Source organism: Acromyrmex echinatior, chromosome 15 (genome assembly GCF_024713525.1).
Source record: "Acromyrmex echinatior isolate Ae372 chromosome 15, ASM2471352v2, whole genome shotgun sequence".
Lineage (NCBI taxonomy): Eukaryota > Metazoa > Arthropoda > Insecta > Hymenoptera > Formicidae > Acromyrmex > Acromyrmex echinatior.
This window is the reverse complement of record NC_141866.1, coordinates 324167-350502: the sequence shown is the minus strand read 5'-3', so window position 1 is coordinate 350502 and position 26336 is coordinate 324167. Positions and strand designations below refer to the sequence as shown.

The window sequence follows — 26336 nt, the reverse complement described above, 5'->3', positions numbered from 1 at the left end:
TCAGTTTTAGCACGTGATTCGGCACAATATTAGAGTAAATCCTCCGCGTTTTCTTCGCGAGGTTAACGCATGAACTTTAATTAACGATTTCTCCATTTTTGACAAATTAATATTAAGCGATCGACGGTTTACATAGCGCGCGCGGTTAGTACTTAAGGCCGTTAGTGAATACTGGTTGTTCGTGAGCTTCGACATGGTAGACGTGTAGTCATGGCTCCTCCCACCATTGAGGAATTGCAGGAGCAATTGGTGCAGCTGCAAGTGACGCTTCAGCAGGGCAATGTCATGCGCGTGGATTCATATAGGGTTCCGAAATTCCACCGTTCTTAATCAAAGATCCGGTGATATGATTCATTCAAGTCGAGATCGCATGAATCACAAAGCAAAAGACTAAGGCGCATCACGTGATTATGTCTCTGGACCGAAGCCATCGCGTGCTGCAGAGATCTCATCGCGGAGCCCGATGAGAACGAACCATACACCAAATTAAAACAGCGTATTATTGAAAATTTTTTAGCGTCAGCAGAGAGTCAACTGCGACAACTAATAAAAGGCCAAGTGCTTATATCAGGGAAACCGTTGCAAATCTTCAGTCGACTCCGCAACTTGAACACTGACAAGCGTTGCGGCGACTCCGTAATAAAAACTATATTTTTTGAATACCTATCGCCATACATTAGAGGTATTCTTGCGACTTCCGAATGCACGGATTTGGACAAGCCAAAATGGCAGATAAAATAACTGAAACCGCGAGTGACTCTGCGCAGTGTGCTGTCACATCGTTAGAATCGAAGTCGTCCGACTTAGAAGCTAAGATCGACTGTCTAGCCGCCGATATGGCCACTCTCACGGCTCGGGTCAAGCGATCCAGCAGATCTCAAGCGAGAGCCGAGACAAACAAAAATCGTAAGCGTTCCAAAAATAAACGCTCTAGTGTCTGCTGGTCTCATCGAACTTTCGGGGACCAAGCGCGAGTTTGTAAGGAAACTGACAAATCCCCGTGCTCTTGGCCTAAGCCCAAGACTCTAACGGAAGGCGGAGGAATAGAGTCGTCTGTCAGGAGACAGGTATAGCAGGCGTCGACTCTTCTGTCTGTCTCCACATCTGCAATCGAGTCACCGGAGAGCTATTCTTTGTAGATACGGGGGTGGAAATTTCGCTGCTTCCCAACAGATATGCGACGAACAAAACTCCGAGCAATTTCAAGCTTTATGCGGCAAACAATACGCGTATAGATACGTATGGGGAATCATTCCGAACCCTACATTTAGGGATACGCCCGCTCACATGGAATTTCTGCGTAGCATTAATTCCGTACTCAATTATTATCAGGGCCGACTTTTTGCACATTACGGTCTCCTTCCGAACCTTAAGGGTCACAGACTCATCGATCCGCAAAACAATGTGTACGTGTCGGATATTGTCAAATCAGTACCACAGCTAGCCATCAGCACGGTCAATCCCAATATGAAATTCGCGCGCATTTTATCTGAATTCCCGGAGGTCACTGGCCTAGAACAGGCAACTCCGAATTACAGCAGCGATGTTCGTCATCACATTATTACCACGGGTCCGCCGATAGTCGAGCGCCCCAGGCGGTTAAGTCCGGTAAAATTAAAAGCAACAAAAGCTGAATGTTAACGGCTAGTCGAAGCCGGTATATGCCGACCGTCCAATAGTCCATGGGCGAGTTCCATTCATATGATACAGAAAAAAGACGGGTCATGGAGGATCTGTGATGATTACCGTCGTCTTAATGCGATCACAGTGCCGGATAAATTTCCCATACCACATTTGCACGACTGCTCCTCCAACCTTCGTGAGAAAGTCATTTTCTCTAACCTAGATCTGCATCAGGCATACAATCAAATTCCAGTGGCACCGGAAGATATTCCGAAAACGGCTGTCGTTACGTCCTTCGGGCTGTTCGAATATAAATTTATGACATACAGTCTTAGAAACGCAAGTCAAACATTTCAGCGTCAAATCTTCCGCGTACTAGGTGACCTGGAATTTGTGTTTGCATTCATCGACGATATTCTCATAGCGTTGACGTCTCTTGAGGAGCACGAAGCCCACTTACGCACAGCGATTAAAAAAGTTTTACTTTCGACTCAATATAGAGAAATGCAAGTTTGGCAAACAAGAATTAGAATTCCTCGGCTTTATGATTAACAGCGAAGATTGTAAACCAACATTCGATAAGGTTCAGGCCATTCGCGAGTTTCCAAGGCCTAACACTATAGTTGAATTGCGTCGTTTTCTTGGACTTGTCAGTTTTTATCATAGATTACTGCATAATGCAGCTACCGTTCAGGCACCACTAAATGAGTACCTTCGCGACTCATGCAAAAACGGCTAATCATATGGACGCCGGCGGCTGAGGAAGCGTTTAATAAGTGCAAGGAGAATCTGGCAGGCGCGACTATACTTTCTTACCTCTTCGACGCAACCGAGACGCGCCTTTGTGACGAGTCAGATTTCGTTATCGGAACCGAACAATCGGAATCGAACAACGCCTAGACGACTCCTCTCGCATTTTTTTGGCGCAACAAAACTATAGCGCTATATAACTATAGCTATACGATCGGGAGCTTATGGCGATTGCCGAGACAGTATAAATACTTTTGTTATTTCCTTGAAGGGCGGAATTTCAAGATTGTGACAGATCACAAACCTCTCATCTACGCGTTCATGCAACGTTCCGAAAAGGAGGCATTACCCTGCAACAGAGACAACTGTCATTCATCTCGCAATTCACCACGCGTATCGAATACCTATCGGGCAATGATAATATCGTGACGGATTCCCTTTCCCGCATCGAAGCCATCCGCTTACTTGCCGAGATTGAACTAAATGAGCTCGAATAGCAACAGGAATAAGACGAGGAGCTACGGTCCATCCGCGAATCTCCTGAATTTCCGCTTACCATGAAGCGAATTCAATGGGGGCCGACGCAGACCACACTTTATTGTGAAATGACCAGCGAGGCAATCCGTCCCTCTGTACCGGCATCTTTACGCAATCGCGTCTTTCGCATATTCCATGACGCAGCTCATCCGGGTCCTAAAGTCACTGATCGGGTAATCCGTCAACGGTATGTGTGGCCTAACGCATCACGACATTGCGAAGTGGTGCAAAAATTGTCTAGATTGTCAACAGTCAAAAATAATCCGACACGTTCAACTAAATCCTGAAAAATTTATCGCGCTCGACGATCGTTTCGAGCATGTTCACATGGATTTAATAGGTCCCTTGCCTGAGTCGGACGGGTACAAATATTGTGTGACAATCATTGGCAGATTTTCGCATTGGCCAGTAGCAATACCTCTCAAAGACATCGAAGCCATTACAGTGGCACGCGCGTTTTACGATAATTGAGTGGCAAACTTTGGAGCACCTAAAATGGTAACTAGTGATCAGCCAGTTCGAAGCACGACTTTTCACTGCACTTCTTCAGCTGATCGGCTGTCAACGGATTCATACCACGGCATATCACTCCGCCTCGAACGGTATGATCGAGCGGTGGCATCGAAGCTTAATCATGTGTCATGCTAATGAAGGTTGGTCACGAGTACTTTCAACTGTACTATTAGGTCTGCGTACTCATGTCCGCCTTGATACCGGCGCATCGCCTGCGAATTCGTTTACGGAACGACGTTGCGCGTCCTCGGAGAATTTGTATTGCCGGACGACTTTATTTCTAATCCTAAAATGTTCGAAGAATTTCGTGAGCATATGCGCAAAGTTAAGCCAATCTCGATAAAGCATAAACATAAGAAACGCACATTTGTATTCAAAGATTTATACTCATGCTCCCATGTATTTCTACGAGTGGACGGTACCAAAAGATCGTTAGAGTTAAACCTAAGTGCCGGCATTATAAATATACCTGTCACTAAAGCAGTATTTTGTAAACTTAGTAAATAAGCATAATGTTTAGATTCATTATCACTCGGGAGGAAGTATGTAGGGAACTACGTTCTCAATGCCTCACTAGCGCAGCAAACGGAGAAATCCTAGGGATTTTGTAGGTTGCGAGTTGCCTACAAGCAGCGTCAACAAAAAATAAGAAGAGAGATTAGAGCATGGCGTTCGTCCTGTACGGTCATATACATACGTGCTTCTGTAATAAATTCATCGTTACTAATTCCAAACAAAGTGATCGATCTTTACACCTTCCATCACGTCATACGACAAGCGTGGGCTTGTCTTGAGAGGCAGACTCGTCAATCGAATCTCGTATCCCCACAGCTTGTGTTACAACGCCGCACCACGATAAATAGCCAAACTTATAGGCGTGGAAAAATGACGTTTTAACGACGAAATTTATGTTGCGTGACATTTCGTTATTATTTGCTTAATTGTGAAAATGTGACTTGTCTCGTACTTATTAAAGTCATAATTATCGATGAAAACTAAAGTTATCTTGGAATTTTATATGTAAAAGCGTATATTTTACTCATTTGAACAACTGTCGGACCATATGTTTCTGCCCGAACATAGACTCACTTTATATGCCTTTTACGACCATTTACTGACTATCAAGGGAGGAAAAACAGTTCTCATTGATTTTTACAAGTATTTTAAAGTGATCAGTCATTTCGTTTCATTCAAATTGTCTTTATTTAAAAATGGCACGCGACATAAATTAACGTGTCATTCTTCGCTTCTGACGTCATGATTCCAACATGGCCGCCGCGACTAGCGGAGCCTTAAGCCATAAGAAATGAAAAATAAATCACTGTTAATTATTCTCCTCGTATTCGACTGTAATTGGTCAATTTCTCACGGTTTAAGGCTTAGAATACCTATTGTAGATCCGTTCCAAGATTACAAGGTGTACTATTGTGCATAATGGCAATAGTAATACTGGAAACAATTAATCAAAAGGCAGCAACACAGACTTTTGCATACCGCATAACGCATAGTGCATAAGCAAATCAACTAATCAGAATCTTTCCTTTCCTCCCATTTCATAAAAAAGAAAAATTTTGATTGGTTGATTCTCTTATGCACTATGCATTATGCACTTTGCAAAAGTCTGTGCTACGGCCTAAATTTTGGCCTCTCCACTTACCTGCGTATAATAATGTTGATATATTGGAATAGTAATTAGTTCTTATTCATGAATTCACAAGAGTGAACTGTGGCCAATCAAATTTTGGCCACAATTCACTCTTGTGAATCCATGAATAAGAACCAATCGCTCGATGAGCAAATTGCATTCCAAAACTTATCGAAAAAAGGTGTTGCAACCTTTCTGTACATGGAACGATACCCTTAGTTGCGTTCAGCAGAGAAAGCAGCTTTGCAAATGTGTAAAATTCTTCAATATGATTGGTCTTGCCTTTAGTTCCTCATTGGATCTAAAGTCTCTAGAATATCAAAATCTGGCAATATCCTAAAAATGGCGTGCGTATCCGAAATGTGTGTTTGCTCTCAATTGGTGATATGAACGTATGTACGTTCTCGATTGGTACTGCCATTGTGTGGGTATGCCAATCACAAGAGAGGATGGAGGATTGGTCAGACTCTAGTAATCTAGGGACTCTAATTGGAATTAAATGTATAAACCAATCATATTTAAGAATTTTACAACAGTTGCAAAGCTACTTTCTCTACTGAACGCAGCCCTTGTCAGCCTTGTCTTCTCACATCATGGGTATAATGACAAGACAGTAATTGATTTGACTCACGTAGCAGCATGACATGAGTTTTGCGGTGTATCGAGGATCTAGCGAGTGTTAGCGAGCGCGGTGAAGAGTGACAAGCTGGAAAGCGCGAGCGGAAGGTGCTGTGAGCGCAAGCAAGCGCAAGTGAGCGTAAACGTACGTAGTACGTACTCTTGCGACTCTCGTGCACGCGAGAGTGAGATTGCAGCCGCGTCAAACCGCGCGCAGTGTAGATCACTACACTACACTACACACTGTACAAATTATACACACGACAGGACGAATCTTCGTACGTTACATTTCCTTTGAGGTTCGCAACTTTGTGTCGCGACATACTTATTTTCCCTTGCAGCCCTTGCAACCCTTGCAACCGCGTCAGCGAATACAAGTGTCCAGTAGATTGCGCCGTTGGAGGAGATTAACGTTTTTACGCGAGGAAGCGACACTAATCGCTCGAGATGGCCGGTGCAATGTTATTCGAGCGGGCTCAGGCTGTTTCGATGACAAACCGCAGCGAGGGAATCTCGTTACTGAACGAGATCGTCTCAGATCCAAGTATCGGCGTTGCCGAAGATGACGAGGACAATATCCGTGTCAAGGAGCAGGGTATTCTGCATCTGGGCGAGCTCTACAAGAAAGAGGGCAAGGCGAAAGAATTAGCTGACTTGATCAAAGCCACCAGACCATTTCTCAGTCTTATTAGTAAAGCAAAGGCTGCCAAGCTCGTGCGGTCCTTAGTTGACTTCTTCCTGGATTTGGAGGCTGGTATCGGTATCGAGGTAACACATTTTATCTATCAATGAGTATTTGATAGGATTACATAGGTTATGCTGTGACAATTCTGCTCTGACCAATGAAAAATGTCAATTAGGTGCTTGTCAAAATATTCAGTGTAATATACTCTTTATTTGAATAAATATATGGAACTTAATAATGATAATGTGAACTAAAGTTTTAATAACGATAATATCGAATATTGAACTAAAGTCCAAACAATTCACGTCTAAATTTATAGAATGTGTATAATTTTTGTATATATTCTTCATTTGTCTGTGTGTACAAATGGAAAAAATAATTCAGAATAATATATTCTTTTTAACTTATTTTAACAAAAGCTATAATTCTTTAGTATTAGTTAAAAGAACTAATCTTATTTTAAAAGTAAGACATTGTGTGCATACACAAATACACATATACATATGCACACACGTACACATACATGTAGACTATATAAGTATATATATGATAGATCTAACCTTTAATCTATTAAAAAAAGAATAAACTTTTATAAAAAATAAAATAAGGAATATAATACTTACATGCGTTATATATTTAGGTGCAATTGTGTAAAGAATGCATAGAATGGGCAAAAGAGGAACGCAGAACATTTTTAAGGCAATCATTAGAAGCACGCTTAATAGCCCTTTACTTTGACACGGGCATGTTCAGTGAAGCATTGCAATTGGGATCTGCTCTCCTCAAAGAACTCAAAAAACTTGATGACAAACAGCTATTAGTAGAAGTTCAATTATTAGAGAGCAAAACATATCATGCATTGAGTAATTTAGCAAAAGCAAGGGCAGCGCTTACAAGCGCGAGGACAACTGCCAATGCAATTTACTGTCCACCCAAGATGCAAGCGGCTCTGGATCTTCAATCGGGTATATTACACGCTGCAGACGAACGAGATTTTAAGACTGCTTACTCTTACTTTTACGAAGCTTTCGAAGGGTATTACAATCAGTATTTCAAATATATCTGTTTTTGCCTATTATATGATATATGTACTATCTTTGTGTTTTTATTTTTAGGTATGACAGTGTTGAAAGTCCCAAGGCGCTAACGGCGCTCAAATATATGTTATTGTCTAAAATCATGTTGCGTACGCCAGAAGATGTTCAGGCTATCATGTCCGGCAAACTGACAGTAAAATATGCGGGATTGGATCTAGATGCGATGCGGGCAGTAGCCGAAGCCAGTCATCGACGATCGTTAGCAGATTTTCAGAAGGCGGTTAAACAATATCGACAAGAATTGGAAGACGATGTAATTGTACGCGCACATCTTGGTTCTCTCTATGATGCTATGCTGGAGCAAAATTTATGTCGTTTAGTCGAACCTTATTCACGAGTCCAGGTATCTATACAAATACATGAAAACTCTTAAATTTCTTTGCAACTATAAATTATTTCAATTATATCAATTGAGTTCTTCTCAATAAAAATAGATAAATGTATATGTAAAAAAAATATATGTTATATATACGTTAAAAATATATGTTATATATACGCAAACTTATTAATTATCGAAAATTAAATAATTCGCACTACGACAGAACTTGGCTTTTTAAAATGTAATTTATTTCAATTGCCAAAGTGTTTAATGTTCCAATTGTAGGAAATAATGACAAAATTAAACCTGAGAAGAAATCAAATATTCATATTGATTCATTAAGTAATTTGAAAAAATAAATTTTAAAAACAATAATATTTAATAAAATAATTCTTATTCTTTTATATATGGTTTTTTTTTCAAAGGTGAGTCATATTGCTTCGTGCATATCTCTGCCATTGGCGCAAGTAGAAAAGAAACTGTCGCAGATGATTCTGGACAAGAAGCTACGAGGGGTTCTCGATCAAGGAGAAGGTGTTTTAATTGTTTTCGAAGATGCACCACGTGACAAGACCTACGAAATTGCATTAGACACGATACACAGCATGGGAAAAGTCGTCGATACACTTTATCAGAAAGCCAAGAAACTCACCTAGCCCTATTTAACATGTATTTATACAAGAAAAAATCTATCGCAATTATTATAACCATTAATAATTAGTTACTCATTAAATACTGTCGATTAACTGTATTTTTCTCGTAATTAATGTGAATGGCATGGCAAATGTCGTGAACAAAAAGTGCTCATTTACCAATACGTTTGTATAGGATCGCTTTTATTAATTGTAGGAATTGTTTAAAAGATGATAAATATGTAATAATCGATTTGCTTGAGATCTAATTCCGCGTCTTTGAAATTATTTTTCGCGTGCACGCGCGAGCATAAATAATCAAGGAAGTGAAAAAAAATGTCAACACCGAAAAAAAACATTAAATATAAAAAAAGATAAAAGAATTATTCATTTATTTCTTTACTTATATGCCCTATACAAAAAATCAATTATACTTATCTTGCTTTATATTGGTTTAATTAAAAAATGTTAAAATGGACATATTGAGATAGTGAAATATAGTTTAAATTTTGTATTGTAGTTTCAAGTACCTAGAAATGCATATACTTTGAGTTTTCTTTTCGAATATTTGAATTCAGAGAGATAGCAATTATCAGAATGCAAGACTGATTGTCACATTCACAAAGGCTCCATTGTTTCTTAAGATAGGTTGTTGCACAAATCTTATCAATAATTTTTCGTGAAAAATTTACTAATATAGTTTACACTGTTACGATCGTTTTATCGAGATATGTACATACATAATTGATCAAAGGTCAATACAATGGACTGTTTTGGCGTTGAATTTTTTTTGCGGTTCGTAACCGCATCAGAATACTTCAGAGTTGCTGAATCATTCTCTCGCAATCTCGATGTTTTCGCGCGATTCTCATTTGAAAAATCGATTGTGCTTTCGACCATGCGCATGCAGCGACATCCACGGTACTTCCAGCATTGTATTTCATGTCCCGTTTTTCCTTTTCATTTCTTTTCGAAAAGGTGAAATATATTTTTTATTTTATTTTAGATGCAAGAAAAGAGCATCGGAAAATATAATTAAGGACAAACAGAGATTTATAAAGAAGAGAATTGGTCGCTTGACGACAAGAGAAGTGAAGGAACATAACGACAGCAGCGCCTTCCTGTTTGATCTTGCACGTTTTAACAAAGGGACATAAGTGTTTAGGTTTAGAAAGCAATTTTTCGTACAAGAAATATGATGGAGAAGGAAAATGCTACAACGGAAAAGGTAAAACTTCTTGATTGTGCCGTTGATTATCGCGTTGTCGATGCGAACAGATGAGGAAATGAGCAGCCGAATTCGATGGAGCGACAATAAGGATGTTTCGTTTAGGTTAAGCCGGTTTAACGCGACTAATTGATGATAGTTGTGTTGCGTCTGCCTCTCGCGACACTCCGAACTTTATCGTCGAGATCGACATCGTCGTTCGACCCCTCTCGATCTCTGTCTTGTCTACCGCATATACATATATGTCATGTACTGCAACTATCGGGTATAGTGAGAAAAAAAAACCTTTGAGAAACGTATACAGCTTAACCTCTTTCATGAAAATGTTAGCTCAGCTTCCGCATCCGCATACACGTTTTTCATTCGTTTTTCGCGGGAATGAGATGACATATGTCATTCATCAAATTTTATCTTGACAATGCTATTAACAGTAGTTTAATGAATAGTTTAATACGTTAATTAACAATCAATAATGTTGAAGATTGCTTTTAATGTTGAGCATTGTTGTAAAAAAAAGGATGATGTCGTTAGTTTCAGTTACTTACATCTTTTCTTTAATTCTTTATGCAAATTGCTGCAATAACCATTTGCGTAACTATTAAAACATACACACACCCAGCAAATGAGAATGGATTGAAATGAATTGGAATGGATTCAGATTTTTAGAAATATTGATTCACGAATGTTAAAATGACTTTTCAATCCTGAATGCATTTTTATCGAGATAAAAATTTATTATTCATTTTTTTATTTATTTATAGGAATTGCATGGAGCATATCTCTATGCCTTTCAATCTAAAAATAATATTAGCTTTTTCTGTGCAATTGTGAATACTGTTAAATTCAAAATTTTGAATAGGAAATGCAATTTTTCGATCCAATTGCATCCAATTGAATCTAATTGAATCCAATTAAATCCAATTAAACCCACAAAAAAGTATTTGCTGTTTAAAATACGCATTCGGATAGAAAAAAATTCAATCCATTTTAATCCATTCTTGTTTACTAGGTACGTACACATATATAACCAGATACATCACAATAACTTATAGTGTATATGCTATAATTCCTAAAAAGTAATGATCTTGATGTTGATAAAACTTGTTTCTCCTCTCAAATGAAGAGTTTATAACTTAGTTTACATCACTTGATACACGTACTAACTAGTAACTTTCTATTAAATTATTTTAATTTCAGCAATATAATTCAAAGAATGTTGTACTAAATTGCACAATATACATCAAAATGATTAATTAAATATACATCTCGTGTATATGTTTACAAATATCGCCAAAATTAAGATAATTCAATAGAAAGTTACTAGTTATCCATTTTAAGTGCACGATGTAAACTAAGGCCCGTATTCAAAACGCGCTTACAATGACATTAGCACGCTAATATACTATATTTTACATTATGCATGTTATAAAATTTCAAAGGTAAAAGCGTGCTTTTACCGATAAAAAAAACGCATTCTGAATAGACCTAAGCTTATTTTTAATTTTTTTTAAATAAATAGTAAACGTAAAAATGATTGTAAACTAAACTGAAATTTTATGATTAGGAATTACCTTGAGTCTATCCAATTTAATATTATATACATATAACTAAATTTTTTCATTTTTATAAACCATGTGTGTACAACACCTAAATATGTATGTTCAAGTAAAATTAATTCAAAGACAATCTTGTTGATATTTAGAAATTCATTGAGAATTCAAATATTTATTATTAAAATATATTTATTATTAAAATATAATAAAATATTTTTTTATATCTATACATGAGATATATATACAAAAATGTTCAATTTTTATAATATTTGATATTTTATATAATGTTTTTATACTTTATATTATATTGCTTTGTACATAAATTTATATACACATATATATATATATGTATATAATTTTATCTTTATTATTAATTATTTCTATCTGTAGAATACAAATCTATAACCATATAAAAGGAACAATTTTTTAAATGATATAAAAAATTTGTTATAATAATAGGTTACTATTATATATTTTATACAAATTAAATTTTATACAAATGTACATTGTACATACATACATTTATATAAAACAATTGAATAATTTGTCATAACCTATTAAAATTGTATCTAGTCATCTAAATAGTTAAATACAAGTTGAAATTTATAGAAAAATTCCCGTCTAAAAGTTTCTTTTATCTCTTCTTTGTATTATTTAAATTGCTATTTGATTTTTCTGTAATGTTTTCTACATTTTCTGGGAATTCTAATCTAAGTAATGCAAGGAATGGATCAAATAATGTGTTACCAAGTGGTTACACAGAAAATGAGGTTATGGATATACAGAATAAACATAATTGACATATTTTACCATCATTATTTATTAAACAATATTAAGACTAAGAATGACTATATACATGAATACGTTAAATATAATAGAGAACACCATTAAGTTGATCAAAGTTAGATGTTTCGAATAATAGAATGTATATTCTTTATTAAATCAATTTATCTTAAATATGATGGCACGCCGATAATTGTTGGACTTTCAACACAATCAATCTGTAACGCTAATAATCCCCTGTGACTGAGGTAATATTTTTCATAAGTTCTTTACAGCTTTTCTAATTTAATTTAGGGAAGAATTGTTAGCGTTTCAGATTGATTATGCTGAAAGTCCAACAATTATCAGCAAGCAATCATATCTGAAATAAATTGATTTAATAAAGAATATATATTGTATTATTCGAAACATCTTTGACCTCTAATGACGTTCTCTATTGTATTTGATTATTGTATTATAATTTATTATCTGAACATTGATACTATAGATATTTTTATTAGATATATTTTATAAATTTATACTGTTTATACAACATCATATATAAATTATTTATAAATTATTAAATGTAAAGTATTGTGTAAAGCTTTATATGTATTATGAGAAATTAGAAATATGAAGATTAAATTAAAGTCACTTAATATTTATATATAATCATCGTATCAAAGTGTATTTTTTGAGTTTGCCTTACAGGTTCAGGAATATAAGGAGTCTCTTATAACCAAGGTAATCTTTTTCTCTCTTTTTATTGATAAATCTATAATTTTAGATTCAAAAACATTACTTGATAATATGTATGTCAAACTACAGAGATTACAATATATATTTTTTATATTTACATTTATTTATATTTGTTTATTCAGGCGGAAGAATTGTTGGTGAAAGGATTTCCGGAGAAAATAGTTAAATTAAATGAATTATTAGAGACACCCGGATTTTGTAATCGAAAGTTGTCAGATGTACACCAAGACTTAAATGTACCCATTCCAGACCCTATAATTCTTAATCATTCCGAAGAAGCTCCTGCTACAAAAAAGCTTAAATTGGACAATAATGGAGAAGAAACCAGTGGAACCAAAGTTCTGATACTTCCAAATGGTTCTGTTCCCTGCAATAAAAAGTTGTGTGATTTGATTCACATAGTTAAACCCTACATTAGACAACTTTTGGAGGATTCTAATTTAGTAAGTATTAAGTACACCGCGATTTATATCTAAACTAGATCTATATTTTTATAACGGCTATTATTTTATACAAAGAATAATATATACATTGTTAGAAATTTTATTAATAAAAATTTATGAAGTTGTGTAATATACAGGGTTGGCCATATTCGACGGAAAGATCTGGCAACACTGTAACTTTTGACAGAGATGTTAGATCGAGTAACGACGTTTCCCATGATTGAAAAAAAAAACATCTTTCCGTCGAATATGGCCAACCTTGTACTTTATTATACTTACAAAATTTTAATTTTTCATTATTACTAATATAATTCTTCAAACATTTATTGAATATATTTTTTAAATTCATCAATTATTTTTAATTTTCTAGCTAAAAATGTGGATTTCTTTTTTAATTCCAAAAATCGAAGACGGGAATAACTTTGGAGTATCTATTCAAGAAGATACATTATCTGAAATTCAATCAGTTGAAAGCGAAGCCGCAGCATTTTTCGATCAAATTTCTAGGTAATGTGAAGAAAAAATAACGTACAAATATATGTCTATGTGCAGTCAATTTTGTTCAAGTAGTATTTAACATTTATTATACATATTAATGCTGATTAAATTAACATATAGTTAATTTAAAAATCTTATTTGAACTCTTTTATATTTACAGATATTTTATCTCTAGAGGAAAGATTATTAGTAAAGTTGCGAAATATCCACACATCATTGATTATAGAAGAGCGATTCAAGAACTAGACGAAAAGGAGTATGTAAGCTTATGGCTTGTCATGTGTGAAGTTCGCAATCGTTATTGTTCACTACACGATCTCGTGATCAAAAATCTGGAAAAGATCAAACGACCACGTTCATCCAACGCGCAATCCTTGTACTAATAGGCACGGTTTCACGCGCTGTACTTACGGAATAATTCAACACAAACATAAGTCAGAAATATAATAATAAAGTAAAATTCATCTCCTCCTCCTATTGACACAACTCAATTGCCTTGACATTAATCCATCATTCATTCTATCAATTAAGTATGGTACTATAAATAAAACAAATAGCTACACTTAAACTCTATGAAGTTGTATTACATAGATTATACTTAACTTATTCGTATATTTAAGTTCATTGACTTTTTGTTTGTCACTAAATATATAAGAAGTATCAGTTAGATTTTAAGAATAAAGAAATTAAGGAACTTTTTTAATTTTCTCAATAGAAACTTTACATTTCTTTTGAAATATCATATTTTATTCTATAAACTTCATTGACGTGTAAAATTTCGATATTTGAGCATTATACACATACATAATTTCTTTACATGAGTATGTCACGACGCTATGCGGTATAGCGAAGTTGTATATAATTTTGCCAATTATATAATTCAAGCACTTATAAAGAAAATATAAATGAGTGATCGAAGTGGATTTAGTTTAGTGAAGTGAATATTACATCGTTTGTAATTTGTATTTATAATGAGCTTAGAAGATAAATTAAGCTATTAAATAATATGAAATATAAATAGTAGTTCCTTTTTGTAAATGTTTACACTTTGTCGCGATAAAATCATAAATATAGAATGAACACACGAGATTACATGGAATATGGTATTTGCTACTCAAAATAGATTTTGTTTCAAGCTTGCAAAGTGCGAAAAAAATGAAAATAAACTATATACAAGGTATTCCAGAATGACTGCTAAATATTTTGTGCGTAGGTAAATTGGTCTAAACCGAGTTGAGAAGTCTTTTACCATTTTACAATTTTCGCAAAAGTTAAGAAGACATTAATAGCTAAAAATCGCCGAATATTCATTTTAAACAATTTTTTACTCGAGTATTATCAAGAAAAACAACAAGCTTTATAAAATAAACAATTTTGTTTCTTGCTGTTTTTCTGTAAAGTTGATAGTACTTAAGTAAAAAAAAAATTATTGAAAATCAATATTCGGTGATTTTTAGTAATTAATATCTCATTAACTATTTCGATAATTGCAAAATTGTAGAGGATTTTTTTCGACTCAGTTTAGCCCGCTCTATCTGTGCACAAAATATTTGGCGATTAATCTGGGACACTCTGTACACATATACGCACGCATGCGCACACACATAACCTTTTTTTATATAGTCAAATGTAAAAAAAATCGATTATATTTTCTTAACAAGATAATTACCAGGATTGACAAACATTATTCTTCAGTTACTTTGTCGTTACTTTCTTTAGTAAACAATTTGATGACAATATTGCAATTTTTTATGACGGTAACTAAACGCTAAGGTGCTAAAGTTAGAAAAGTCACTTTGAAAAATAATTTGTCATCATTACGCGTTACTTACTAAAAAAAATAATAAGTAACGAGTAACACTTAACGTTACTCGTTACAAGTAATGCGTTACAAATTAATGGAAAAAGGAGTTATTTTTTTCAATAACAAATGACTTTTTCAATCCATTATAAGTAACGATTGATTTTTCTGATGTTAGCATTACCGTCATAAAAAATACACAATGTTATTATCAAATCGTTATTATAACAAGGTAACGATTAACAAAGTAACGTGTTACTGCTAATCTTGATTACACATATTAAGGAATGGAAAAATAGATAGAGACATGATTCATTTTTGTATAGTTTATATAAAAATTTATATAATTAAAAAGTGTCATGATTCACGATATAATATTTTATATTCTGCAATTGAATGTCCTTTTTGTGAAGTTTTTTTTACATATATTAATTTATTGTCTTTCATTTCTTTCATATTGTTTCTTCATTTTTACTTTCATGTGATTATGTGGTAAATATTGCAGAATAACTAGAAAAAAAATATCACTTTACGAATATTCATCTGATTAATAATACAGACATGATTAGAATATTACTTTTTAATACACTGTTTATATAAAATAGTACTGATATTTAAATGTATTAAAATATTCGTGATAGAGTATGAAAATATTGCATATTTTCGCTTACACAATGAAACGTCAAACTGTTCTTTCTTTTGTCACGATTCCATGAAAAGACCGGGATTAAGATAACAATGTTTATTAAATCCCAATGACTGTACAGATGACGTCTGACATTCGTGGTTTGTTGTTCTAAGATTTTTCAATTCTGCATCAATCTGTAAATTATAATTGTAGATCATTGTACTATTTACCATCATATTTAAATATTTCATAATATTTACCATGTTAAATAAATCTTGGACGTGATTTTTGTGAGCATGTTTCATGAACATTTTACAAAGAATTTGTATAAACCAACTACCAGTTTTGGAGTCTCGATAAGAAACATATCCAGGCAAAGTAGATTGAACTATAAGCATATCTGAATAATTTCTTATTGTTTGAATGCGAGGTATTTCTATATTGGTTTCATTTGTTGACTTCATTGCACAAGAGTCTGTAGTGATTCTGGAGTGAATTACACCGTTTTGTTTTTTCTTCCCTCTATAAAGAATATGAAAAAAGAAATATATAAAGCAAGATATAAGAAAGACAAAAATTAAGACAAACGATCAGAAGACCAGATGTTTTTAAAATGATACTAATTTTTTCTAAATTTTCAATTCAATAAAAAGTAAAAAAATTAGAAAAAATCAACAAAAATATAAATATTATTATAGAATACTTTTTTATACCTGCAAAGTTGAAAAATAAATATTTTTGGTTTTTCTGCGAGTTGAGGGCAAGCTTCTGCGGTAAAATAATCACAGACTTCTGTGCACAGAACTTTTTCATAATTTGCTTGTCTGCTTGCGATATGATAATCAATACCTTGGATCTCTGTGTTACTCTCTTCGTCTTCCATACCATGACTTGTAATGATCACAAAACATGAATCGACCTTATTTAAATCATCTCTTTTTGAAAATTCTTTAATTATATCTTTCATTGCCTGATAAAAAGGAAAAAAATAATTTGATATTAACTGCATGTTTCTTAGATTAGTCCTATATATATATATATATATATATATATATATATATATATATATATATATTTTTTTTTTTTTTTAAATTACATTAGAAATGAAAAATATATTTTTGCATTTTGAATATACTTGAATTACCTTACCTGTCCTGTTAAATTTAGATAGATAACAACTGTAAAACCCATTTCTTCAAACAATTTCTTTAAATTATTATTGTCATGTTTTGCCGATAATCTAGGTTTTTCATAGGATAATTCGTAATAAATATTAGTGATTATCAAAACCAATCCACGAGGTTTACTTCGCATAGGATATCGCTCAATGAGATCATATTCACAATCTAAGAATTTTGTAGCTTTACATACTTCGATTATTAAAGGTTCAGAAAAAAATTCGTCAGAAAAAATATGATGATCTAACGGATTTTCTTGCCTGAAACTTAAAAGTTACATAAATGAGATTTTAGAAAAAGAGAATGAATTGATGTTCGACGCCTGAGTCGTAGGTGCTATATCGAAAAAGACATGAAGAAAGGTCTTATGTTAAGAAATAAATGAAAAGCAATCTATTTCGCATAAGGCGTGAAGGACGGTGTATGTCGGAACGCATACAAAATACAGTTTATATCGAAAAAGTGAGAAGAATGAAGAAATTAATTAATATATGAATGAGTGTGAGAAACAGGATTGAAAATCAAGACGATTCCCGTTCTCAGTCATACCACATAAAATTTATGAGAATAAAATGTTGCGCTATATAACTTCTTCTTTAATTTCATGTGACTTGAATCATTCTTTTCACTTTCTCGATATAAATCGTACTTCATATGCTTTCTGATACAGACTGATCTTCTACTCATCTTACGCGAAATAGATCGCTTTTCATTCATTTCTTGATACTACTTACATAGATCTTTCTTCATGCTTTTTTCGATATAGCACCTTCTACGGCTCAGGCGTAGTATTTCCAGCAAACGAGAATGGATTGAAATCAATTGAAATGGATTCAGATTTTCAGAAATATTGATTCACGAATGTTAAAATGAATGTTTTTCAATTCTGAATACATTTTTATTTATTTATAGGAATTGCATGGAACATATCTCTATGCCTTTCAATCTAAAAATAATATTAGCTTTTTCTGTGCACACAAACACAATTGTGAATACTGTTCAATTCAAAAGTTTGAATAGGAAATGCAGTTTTTCAATCCAATTGAATCTAATTGAATCCAAGTGAATCCAATTAAATCCAAAAAAAGGTATTCGCTATTTTTAAAATACGCATTCGGATAGAAAAAAATTTCAATCCATTTTAATCCATTCTCGTTTGCTGGGTAAATATTTCTGAAGATTTATTACATACATGAAAAGATACATCAAATATGTAGCAAGAAGCCTATGTTGGATCAGATAAGAACTAACAAAGAAAAAGAAAAAAAAATCATGACATACTTTATATTATTACTTGCATTATTTTGTTTCTCTAATATATCTGCTACATCTTCATGGTTGGACTGTCTTAGACTAAGAATCAAATTTTGGAATGCATTCGGTCCTCGTGTTTTAATTGTCAATAATACATCTTTGACTGTACTTTGTGCCCCAAGATTCTTCTATAATCAGATATCTATCTATATAATATACATTTGATTACATTTTTATTTATGTAATACATATTACACTTCAATATAATTCCTTTTTTTATTATATCTATTGTCTATTTCTACTAACAAAAATAAAGATGACTCATAAATGACTCATTCTTTATATATATAGTTATATATCTAAAGTTTTATATTGCAGGTTTTATTTATATTAATAATTTAAATATATATATTATAAACTGTACATTGAGATATTATTTGTTTATATATCCAGTTGGAGGCTAGAAAATAATGCCTTAATTCAATTCAGGTTATTTTTAAAATATAAAAGAAATAATTCAAAGAATTCTATTTCCTAATTAATAAATTTTATTTTAAAAAATTAATTAGGAAGATATATTTTCATATAGGATAACTGTCCCTATTAACGTGTCTTTTAATTAATTTGCTTATTACTGAATTAATTATTAAATATTGTAACTTCAATTTTATCTGTTTAAATTTTCAATATTGTTTTTTCAACCTCTTTTTCTTATAATATTTCTTTAATCTAAAAAATGTTAATACTTTATAATGTTTTTGACAAAAATAAAAAACATGTTTTTGTCCCTATTAGTGAGTCCTCTAAGCGGCGATGGCCCTATTAATGTGTCCCCAATTTGTGTGCCTATCCATATTTGAACATATAGTTACTAAAATAAGTAATAAATTTAAGGTAATTATTATGTTAATATATATTATAAATAAAAATAAATTGAAATATAATTGAAATAATGATTTATGTATTAGGTGTTGGAATTAATTCGTAGCGTTTTACAAGTGATGGGAAGTACTTTCATTAATGTATTTTTTAATGCTCATGTGAAATAAATAACATTCTTTCATTAAAAAACGCTACGAATTAATTCCAACACCTAATAATATATATATATATATATATATATATATATATATTACATAAATCATTATTTCAATTATATTTATTTCAATTTATTTTTATTTTATACTCATGACATTCTCAGCTTCAATACAGGACACATTAATAGGAACAAGCTTAAAATCTTGTGGTACATATTACTGAATTTACATAAATTCCTTATATCTTTCGAAAACTATTTAAAATATTTTAATACTCAAAAAATAAAATATTATCTTCGGTATCGTGGTATGCGTTAATAATTTACCTTAAAAAAAATATTTTTTCTTATTTATTTGTGCTAGTTTTCTTTATGACTTATCGAAATACAAAAGCACATTAATAAGGACAGGTACAGTAATTGGGATAGTTATCTTAAATCTTAACAAAAAATAAAAGAGCAAACATTATAAGTTTGTCTTGCATGCTCCAACATGTTCCTACTTGCTACTACTTGTTATTATTTGCTCCTATTCACTAAATGCTTTGCTATGGTAGAACATGTTGGAACATGTTGAAGCATGTGATGCAAACAAATTCAATGTTTACTCTTTTAGTTTTTTGTAATATACTTTATGCTTAAGTATTAGAAATTAATGTCGAGAATGAGGCCATTATGTATACAACTGTAATATTTCATGAATAAAACTTACCGACCACCGTGGAATATTTACATCGTCTCTGTTATAAACTTTGTTTTCCAATAATTTTGGTAAGAGTTTCGTCAGATCAATTTTGGACACAATGCTTTCGCAGCAGTGATCTATTTGTTCACGATCCTTTCGATTCATCTTAAAGCGAAACACTAAAATATTCACTTCTAAAAATATGTATTTTAATATCAACAATTTTCAACAGCAGATAAAACTAATAAAATTGCGTCGAATTATATTTATCTTTTTCGTTGCCTTCTTCCTTTTTATTGGTCAGATGCCACAAGCCTAGTATATAACTCGACTCGATTGATTGCCGAATTTGCTTTTTTGATACTAAAATCCAAAGATTATACTCGAATCTTCACTACGAAAACTGCTTATTAAAAGTGACTCAATGCGAAAGATTAAAGGGTGACTTTTAATCAAGCTCCGATTAACTTAGGGGTTCCGCACAATAAAAGGAACAGAGAACAGAAAATAAGAATTTCAACCTATCAAAAACTATATATTCCACAATACATGATTTCTGATAGGTTGAAATTCTTAGGGTGAAATCACACAGTGCGAAAAAGGGTTGCAGAATAGAGAATGTGTCATTGAAATAACCAATTAGCGCTTTCGGAATAACGCAGAAGAAGAACACTGATTGGTTGCTTCTATGACGCATTTTCTATTCCGCACCATGTGACTTCACCCTTATTCTCTGTTCTCTGTTCCTTTTATTATGCAGAGCCCCTTAACCATTCTAATAACTTTACAGAATTCCAACTGAGATACGATTACATTAACTGGAGCGCAGTACGCGATACGCGGTACAGTAACTAACTAGGCAACTAGGAAATCACGTCAGTATAAGGCCGTGTTCCAAATCTACTACCAGCACTGAAAATGTTACAATTTACGTTACGTGCACTATAGATTTTCAATACTGACAGTCAATTTTTGAATACAGCCATAATCATGATTGTACTGTAACCGCGTACCACGTACTGCCTATTTCTTTCGCTGATATTACATGGAACGCGGTTTGCGGCACGGGCTAGTAACAAACTCACATTATTATACACTGCTATGCACTTTTTAATGGGATTAATTTAAACGCAATTATTAAGTAAATCTGTTAAAAAAATAAGAGTATCGATAAAATGTGTGTAAAACTAAATTAATATATTTAAAAAAATTTCTACTAATGTGAGTTGTCACTAGCCCGTGCCGCAAACCGCACTCCATGTATTGTAATATTGTATTGTATTAGCCAGAGCCACCAACTGCCATGGTTTTTCCGTTACCAACATTTGTAGCGCGCCTAACTATGACACTAAAGTCACTAAATTATAAAGTACCGCAACTGATTTCAGAAATGTTGCGTAAAAATGGCCGAAGTGCACATAGTACACGATTTGAAATACACCACATTGGATCAATTGGGTGCAGTTAACCTAACCGTACATTTTCGAAATATTTTCAAGTGTCACTCTCGAGGTTGAAGGCGCAAATTCATCATCATTGTGTTGATATTAACACAATAAAAACCTCTTCTTGGAAAAAGATTTTTTTCCAGTTTATCAGTATCGTGTTGTTAAAGTTAATAATGCCAAGTTGTTGTGTGCTAAGTGTAAAAACAGTACCGTGAAATAGGTTATTTGGCGTGTGATGTGTACTTTCGTATTGTTGAACAGTTCTGAACTTACACGTATCCTTCGTGCACTTTTATGCACAAAACTTCTATAATAAATAAATCCGTATTAAACTAAAGAACACATAAATTGAGCATTCGTACATATTCTTTTGTTCATAAATAAACCAATTACAACTAAAAAACTTTGATTTACATACTTGACGGCTTCATTTTCCCAAATAAAGCACGTAATACAAATGCATAAATTCGAAATGGCCGCATTTCGCATGAAAATGGATGCGAGTTTGCGGTACTTTATAGATCTAGTGATCTAGTATAGTTTATATGACACAGGAAATGAGGAACTGATATTCGATATGGCTGTCATCATTTCCGGCACATTCCGATTGGCATTTTTATCGTACCATATTTACTACGCGTTGCTTGTTACGTTTGATTACGTTTCTCGCATAAAAATATACTACTAGTGTCACTACTATGAATATTGATTCTACTCGTGACTAGTGTAGAAGTGTAATTATAAATTCGCGTTAGTGTTACTAGTAGTATCTACTGAGATGAGTTGTGACACTATTAGTGCAGTAATGCAGTAATATACAAGTGCTACTGCTGGAACGAATAATGTCACTATTAATGCAATAATGTCATTGCTGGAACGAGTAGTGGCATTGCTAGTGCACTATTGTAATACATATAAAAATGATTTGAATACAAATGCAAGAGTATAGTTACGCGAATTCATTCCTGCATTAGTAGTAGCACCATAGTTGTGCTCAAAGTCTCGCTACAAATGCTTTGAAGCATTTGATAGACTAATTAATTAAAAGAAAGAATTTTACGAAGGGTGCTTCCGATAACCCAAGTTTGAGTTAGTTCCATTAAGACCAAAAATATGACAGACTACCTAGTACTTTCATGATTCATGATAACTCAACGCTGTCTTGTATGCCATGAGTTGAGTTAGTTAACCTATTTATGCTCAATTTCTTCACTTCTAGATGGACATCACCTCGAATTGGGCATTGCAGAAATTTACTTAATTACAAGTAGAACAAAATGTTTACTGCAGATAAATTTGTTGAAGAAACAAACAATGTTGGTATGTATATTTCTCTTAAATATATACATAATTATATGAAAGCAGGGATAAAAATAACATTATTACTTTTACCGTTTTTTTCTAATAACGATTTGATAATTTACATTGCAAATTTTTATGACAATAACTTTAAAGTTGGAAGAAGATAATTTTCGAAGATTAATTTGTCATCATCACACATTTATTGGAAAAAAGTAACTTTTATCTTTAACTCATTACTTGGAATGAGTTAAAGATAAAAGTAACAGCTCGACGCGTTAAAAATAAGTTATTTTTTTTAAATAAATAATGCATAGTAGTGACAAGTTACTTTTCGAAAGTAATTCTTCTAATCTTTGTAACGTCTAGTTACAGTTTCTTATTGTCTAGTCGTTATTATATAGATAGTACCAAAAATAACGGTTCTTTTTCTTGTATGTAAGTTTTAATTGTTGTTATCTATTCAAATAGTAACATTTTTTAATTTAGTTAATTGCAGAGTTCAATGGACTGATGACATGACAAAATTATTGTTAGCAGAAATACAAATAAATACAGAAACCTCTACAAACTTTTATGGAAAATTGAAAAAAATGTATGAAAAATATTGCTGCATCTATGAACATCCATGGATATAACTTAACTGCTGACAATTGTTACATTAAATGGACTAGTATGAAAAAAAAGTATACAAAGCAATTAAAGATGCAAAGAAACAAACTAGGACAGCAAAACAAACTTGGAAATATTTTGATATTATTAATGATATGTTAGGACAAAATCCTGCAATTGCATCATTGTTCATTGCATCTAATATACGTGGTTTTACAATAAATAAAAATATTTTACATTCATCTGATGAGAAAACAAACAAAATGTATTAAATTTAACATCAACTAATGTTTTAAAGAACAGGCAAACAAAAAAAGAAAATCGAAAACATCTGCCTGGATGGAAGAATTAATAGAATAAAGAGAAAGGCATCATCAAAATTATAATCAAAGAGAGCAGCTTTTATCTTTATTAGAAAAAAATTCAAGACATTAAACAGTAAAGAAAAAAAGATATTTAAAAAGAATCTATCGGGTCATCTAAAAAGTATCCGCGGTACTTTGTCACTAGATATATGACCATCAACACACATCTAGTGACAAAAAAACCGCGGATACTTTTTAGATGACCCAATATATGTAAAATACCTATATGTAAATAAATATTAATAAGCAATGTTAATCTAGGAAAGTATAGGAAATATAAATTCATTATTTTAGATATTGATGAAAACAATTAATTTTTTAGTTGCATTAAATAAAAAATAATGCTATTTAAAAGCGCAAAAGGTTATACTAAAATTAATTATTATGATATATTATTAGCACAATAATTCATTTATTTATTATGTTCGTTTATTTTTTTTAAGTTTTAACAAATCTGGTCATTCTTTATGTAAGTTAAAAGTATTTATATATCATAATTAATAAAATAATATCGTTATTATTTGTTACCCGTGCAAGTTCCTATAAAAAAATATGCATTTTAAAATATTAAAAAATATATTAAATCTTTAACTATGTATATTGAACTTAACAATGACATATTTTTACATCATCAACCTCATATTCCTTTTCCTTCAAAATTACGTAAAAATATTTATTAAGGTGTATGTCATAATTCAGTTAATATAAAAATTTATAATTATTTTATGATAAAAAAATTTTGTTTTATAATAATGTTATACTGTGATTTTATACTATTTTTATAATTAAATAATATATTTAATATTTGCTTCTCATAATATAATGAACATATGTTATATAGGCATACAAGATATTTAATGATAAGTGTTGAGTATATTCGGTCATTGTAAGAAAAAGCCTAGTACATTTTACAAGTACCCACATATTTTGAGTTATTAATTATTGAAAATAACTACGTTTATAAGTTTTTGTAATTAAAAACATGAAAATTTTCATGCTTGTTTGTTGAATGATATTGGACGTTTTTTATTCAGAATGAATTAATATATGACGACTTTTATTTAACAACAGGTCAATATTCAATATAATGCTTGTTTATATATTAAGTTAAATTAATGTATACAATAAAGATTTTTATTATATTTTATATACACAATTTTACAACATATGAGAGATAATATCTCTTTTTCTGCTCCATTCATAAATATTAGGTGTACAACTTTGCTTCCGCCGTTTTCCTATAGATGGCTTTAACGGTAAGTGGTGTGTGGGGAATTCTTAATACCTCACTAGCGCAGCGAGTGTAGAAAGCTTAAGAATTATGTTGGTAACGAGTTGCCTAGCAGCGTAAAAATAATAAAAAAAGAAATATTATAATAACAGATCAATAAAGGTGTTCGTCCTGTACGGTCATATAAAATTGTGCTCGTGAAATAAATATTATTATTACCAGTTACAAATAAAGTCTCGATTATTATTGTCTTTATCACATTACACGACAAGCGTGGGCTTGTCAAGAGAATCTGACTTATCCATTGAGTCACATATTCCCACAGGTGGTCGAAATAAATAGATTATAGACATCATACAATAAACTTGGGCATCTGTCAACATAACCCCATAGAAACATTAGTCAATTTGTGTTTGCATCATAAAGTTATTCTTGGTTGAAAATGTCAGTTTACGAGCCAAATTCTCGTCATTTGCGGAAGGTTTTAATTTTCTGCTTTAATATGAAGAAATCTGCGGCTGAGGTTCATCGAATGCTCTCAAATATTTTGGTGAGGATATACCTATGGCCGCTATTAGTGAAACGTGAGTGGTTTCAACGCTTCAAGAACGGTGATTTTGACGTCGAAGACCGACAAGCGGTTCAAGAGAGAAGGTTTTCGAAGATGCAGAATTGGAGGCATTACTTGATCAAGACTCGTGTCAAAATCAAGAAGAATTGGCACAATCATTGGGAGTGACTCAACAAGCCATTTCAAAACGCCTCAAAGTCATGGGAATGATTCAGAAGCAAGGAAATTGGGTGCCGTACGAGTTGAAGCCGAGAGATGTTGAACGGCGTTTGTTTGCTTGTGAACAGCTGCTTGAAAGGCAAAGACGGAAGGGATTTCTGCATCGCATTGTGACTGGGGACGAAAAATGGGTTCATTACGATAACCCCAAGCGCAGAAAATCAGGGGGAGTTCCCGGCCATGCTTCCACGTCGACGGCCAAACCGAATATTCGGCTCCAAGGTCATGCTCTGTATTTGGTGAGACCAGCTCGGCGTAGTGTATTATGAATTGTTAAAACCGACTTAAAACCGAAACAATCACAGGCGATCAGTATCGAATGCAATTGATGCGTTTGAACCGAGCAT

At 32.6% G+C, this 26336-nt stretch overlaps 3 protein-coding genes and 1 long non-coding RNA gene across 7 annotated transcripts; 3 read left to right on the top strand and 1 right to left on the bottom strand.

Annotated features, from left to right (window-relative positions):
- Positions 1-5663: 5663 nt before the first annotated feature.
- Rpn6 (regulatory particle non-ATPase 6) lies at positions 5664-8802 on the top strand. Of its 2 annotated transcripts, XM_087413711.1 has the most exons (5): positions 5664-5831; positions 6028-6454; positions 7012-7406; positions 7487-7811; positions 8213-8802. In XM_087413711.1, the coding sequence occupies exons 2-5, from the start codon at positions 6134-6136 to the stop codon at positions 8441-8443; spliced, it is 1272 nt and encodes a 423-aa protein (XP_087269837.1). In that variant the 5' UTR covers positions 5664-5831; positions 6028-6133; the 3' UTR covers positions 8444-8802. The 2 variants fall into 2 exon arrangements, with proteins under 2 accessions (XP_087269837.1, XP_011064289.1); XM_011065987.2 differs by having other exon boundaries at positions 5664-6454.
- A 664-nt stretch (positions 8803-9466) lies between these two features.
- Positions 9467-14680, top strand: REG (proteasome regulator gamma). 3 transcript variants are annotated; one of them, XM_011065988.2, is made up of 5 exons: positions 9467-9647; positions 12674-12706; positions 12844-13164; positions 13535-13671; positions 13823-14680. In XM_011065988.2, the coding sequence occupies exons 1-5, from the start codon at positions 9615-9617 to the stop codon at positions 14043-14045; spliced, it is 747 nt and encodes a 248-aa protein (XP_011064290.1). In that variant the 5' UTR covers positions 9467-9614; the 3' UTR covers positions 14046-14680. The 3 variants fall into 3 exon arrangements, with proteins under 3 accessions (XP_011064290.1, XP_087269840.1, XP_087269841.1); XM_087413714.1 differs by lacking the exon at positions 9467-9647 and adding an exon at positions 9695-9912; XM_087413715.1 differs by lacking the exon at positions 9467-9647 and adding an exon at positions 11866-11970 and having other exon boundaries at positions 12662-12706.
- Positions 14681-15774: 1094 nt separating this feature from the next.
- Dronc (Death regulator Nedd2-like caspase) lies at positions 15775-20685 on the bottom strand. Its single transcript, XM_011065990.2, has 7 exons — positions 20272-20685; positions 18551-18711; positions 17241-17535; positions 16805-17061; positions 16352-16613; positions 16135-16285; positions 15775-15973 (listed from the first exon to the last, which is right to left on the bottom strand). The coding sequence occupies exons 1-6, from the start codon at positions 20407-20409 to the stop codon at positions 16166-16168; spliced, it is 1233 nt and encodes a 410-aa protein (XP_011064292.1). The 5' UTR covers positions 20410-20685; the 3' UTR covers positions 15775-15973; positions 16135-16165.
- Positions 20686-20836: 151 nt separating this feature from the next.
- LOC105151983 (uncharacterized) lies at positions 20837-24566 on the top strand. Its single transcript, XR_846879.2, has 2 exons — positions 20837-23012; positions 23481-24566. It is a non-coding gene; the product is annotated as an uncharacterized LOC105151983 (long non-coding RNA).
- The last annotated feature ends 1770 nt before the right edge of the window (positions 24567-26336 follow it).